The sequence below is a fragment of the Cucurbita maxima genome, unplaced genomic scaffold (genome assembly GCF_002738345.1).
Source record: "Cucurbita maxima cultivar Rimu unplaced genomic scaffold, Cmax_1.0 Cma_Scf00008, whole genome shotgun sequence".
NCBI lineage: Eukaryota > Viridiplantae > Streptophyta > Magnoliopsida > Cucurbitales > Cucurbitaceae > Cucurbita > Cucurbita maxima.
The window spans coordinates 3,011,586-3,014,318 of NW_019272024.1; the positions used below are offsets into that span (position 1 = coordinate 3,011,586).

A 2,733-nucleotide genomic window follows, 5' to 3' on the forward strand; every position below is an offset into this window, starting at 1 on the left:
AATCGTGAGGCTAACAGTGATACGTAACGGGCCAAAACGACAATATTTGCTAATGATGGGTTTGACTGTTACAAATAATATCAGAGATAGTCACCGGATAGACTCTCTCCATACTAGATTCATTTTAACATTATGAGGCTGACAACGATATGTTAGGGGCGAAAGCGGACAATATTTACTAACTGTAGACTTAAATTGTTATATACCCATTTCATGTCGGAGTATAAGGATCAAATTAAAACTTTGAAAACCGATATCGAACTATAATTGGAACATAAATAAATAAATAAATAAAGAGGCAACAATTCTCACGCGCAGACGACGTGGATGATGTGTGTAATTTAAAGAGAAGTTTCTTCATAGGTTCCACAAGGAAGAAAAACTCCAATTTGCAACGCTAAAGACCTATAAATACTCAACAAACACTCCTCAACCACCATTAACAAGCCTTCTTTCTAAGACAAGATATCAACTTTCTTTCACTACTCCAAAATGGTGCACCTCTCAACCAACAATGCTACCAAACTCTTGTCCAAGTTAGCCCAAGGGAACGGCCATGGCGAGGATTCGCCATATTTTGATGGCTGGAAGGCTTATGACACTGACCCATTTCATCCAACAATGAATCCTCGTGGGGTTATTCAAATGGGTTTGGCTGAAAATCAGGTACCCACTTGGTTTTGATCTGAAATTTCACTCAAATTTCAAGTTTTTGGTGTTTTTGGTTGATGGGTTTTGTTCAAAATTGCAGCTTTCTTTTGAATTCGTGGAGAAATGGATTAAAAACAATCCAAAAGCTTCCATTTGTAGCGTTGAAGGAGTTCATGAGTTTAAAGACATAGCCATCTTCCAGGATTACCATGGATTGCCACAGTTCAGAAATGTATGTTTTAAACTAAATTAACTAAACTCATCTTAATTAATCTCAAATCTATCCCTAACAAATATTGTCTTATTTTAGACTTTTCTTTTTGGATCGTGTCTTTTAAAGAGATGTTTCTACACCCTTATAAAAAGTGTTTCGTTATCCTCCCAACAACCGATGTGGAATCTCACAATGTTACTGAATTTTCACAGGCGGTGGCGAATTTCATGGCGAAAGTGAGAGGCAATCGAGTACAATTTGATCCAGACCGTGTTGTTATGAGTGGTGGAGCTACTGGAGCTCATGAAACGGTGGCGTTTTGTTTGGCTAATCCTGGTGAAGCATTTCTTGTTCCTGTTCCTTATTATCCAGGGTATTCTTTTTTTTTTTTCTCATAATTTTTTTTGGTTTGACTTATTATAATATTATTTGATTTGACCCATAGTTGACTTTTCTTGAATTATTTATAGATTTGATAGAGATCTGAGGTGGCGAACCGGAGTCAAAATTGTTCCAGTAATTTGTGAAAGCTCAAACAACTTCAAACTGACAAGAGAAGCCATGGAAACAGCTTACGTGGAAGCTGAAAAATCTGGCATAAAAGTCAAAGGCTTACTTATAACCAATCCTTCAAATCCACTTGGCACAGTATACGACAAAAAAACGCTCGAAACTGCTGTTACATTCATCAATGAAAAGAACATACATTTGGTGTGCGATGAAATCTATGCTGCCACTGTCTTTGCAGAGCCTGGCTTCATTAGTATCTCCGAAGTGATTGAAAACGACACTGAATGCGATAAGAATCTTATCCATGTTGTTTATAGCCTCTCCAAGGATATGGGATTCCCTGGATTTCGTGTTGGCATTATCTACTCTTACAATGATGCTGTCGTGGCTTGCGCTCGTAAGATGTCGAGCTTCGGCCTTGTCTCGTCGCAGACACAATATTTGATTGCGTCGATGTTGTCTGATGATGCGTTTGTCGATCGCTTCCTTGCTGGGAGTGCCGAGAAGCTTGCTACACGTCACCGAAACTTTACCAAAGGACTTGCTCAGGTGAGTCGACCTCGTACTTGTATTCCAATCATACCCTTTTCACTACTACTCGAATTCCTTAAAGTTTAAGTTTTTATTCAGGTTGGAATTGGATATTTGAAAGGAAGTGGGGGGTTGTTCTTGTGGATGGATTTGCGACATCTTTTGAAAGAGAAGACATTGGAAGCAGAAATGACACTATGGAGGGTGATAATCAACGACGTTAAACTAAACGTGTCGCCCGGTTCGTCGTTCCACTGCTCGGAGCCAGGGTGGTTCAGGGTTTGCTTTGCAAACATGGACGACAACACAATGGACATCTCCATAACAAGAATTAGAAACTTTGTGCTACAAAACAAGGAGGTAGCCAAGGTTAAGAAACAAAAATTCTGTTGGCGCCAAAGTAGCCTCGAGCTTCGATTGTCGTCTCGAAGGCTTGAAGATATCATGTCGCCACACTCGCCATTGCCTCAGTCTCCAATGCTCCGAGCAACGACTTAAACGAGACATCGTTCAGTTATATCGTGACAGGTTCATGAAAATTGAAAGAAAAAGGAAGGATTTTGACAAAAGTTTAACTAAGTTGTGGGTTTTTCAAAGTGATTATGATGATGATCATCAAGTTGGTTTGATTATTAGGGTTTGAATAGTTCTTTTTCGGTAATAAGTTTTTCAGTGTAAAATGGGTTTCTGATTCCCAATAAGTTGTGGGTTTTGTGTTTTTATGTTTTTTTTTTCACCTCTACTTTTTCACTCTTCAAAAATGGATGAGTGAAAACTGAAGAGGATTTGTTACAACTTGTAAGAAGCATTATACCAAGGAATAACAA

At 38.7% G+C, this 2,733-nt stretch overlaps 1 protein-coding gene across 1 annotated transcript; it reads left to right on the forward strand.

The window, feature by feature from the left end:
- The first annotated feature begins 492 nt into the window (after nt 1-492).
- On the forward strand, nt 493-2,733 carry LOC111482963 (1-aminocyclopropane-1-carboxylate synthase-like). Its single transcript, XM_023129013.1, has 5 exons — nt 493-666; nt 752-883; nt 1,078-1,238; nt 1,336-1,924; nt 2,006-2,733. The coding sequence occupies exons 1-5, from the start codon at nt 493-495 to the stop codon at nt 2,402-2,404; spliced, it is 1,455 nt and encodes a 484-aa protein (XP_022984781.1). The 3' UTR covers nt 2,405-2,733.

Bases quoted from the DNA above. Each gene is read 5' to 3' on its own strand.
- LOC111482963 (XM_023129013.1), top strand. From the start codon at position 493: ATGGTGCACCTCTCAACCAACAATGCTACCAAACTCTTGTCCAAGTTA. The intron at 884-1,077 runs GTATGTTTTAAA...GAATTTTCACAG, and splicing joins GATTGCCACAGTTCAGAAAT to GCGGTGGCGAATTTCATGGC. The intron at 1,239-1,335 runs GTATTCTTTTTT...AATTATTTATAG, and splicing joins CCTGTTCCTTATTATCCAGG to ATTTGATAGAGATCTGAGGT.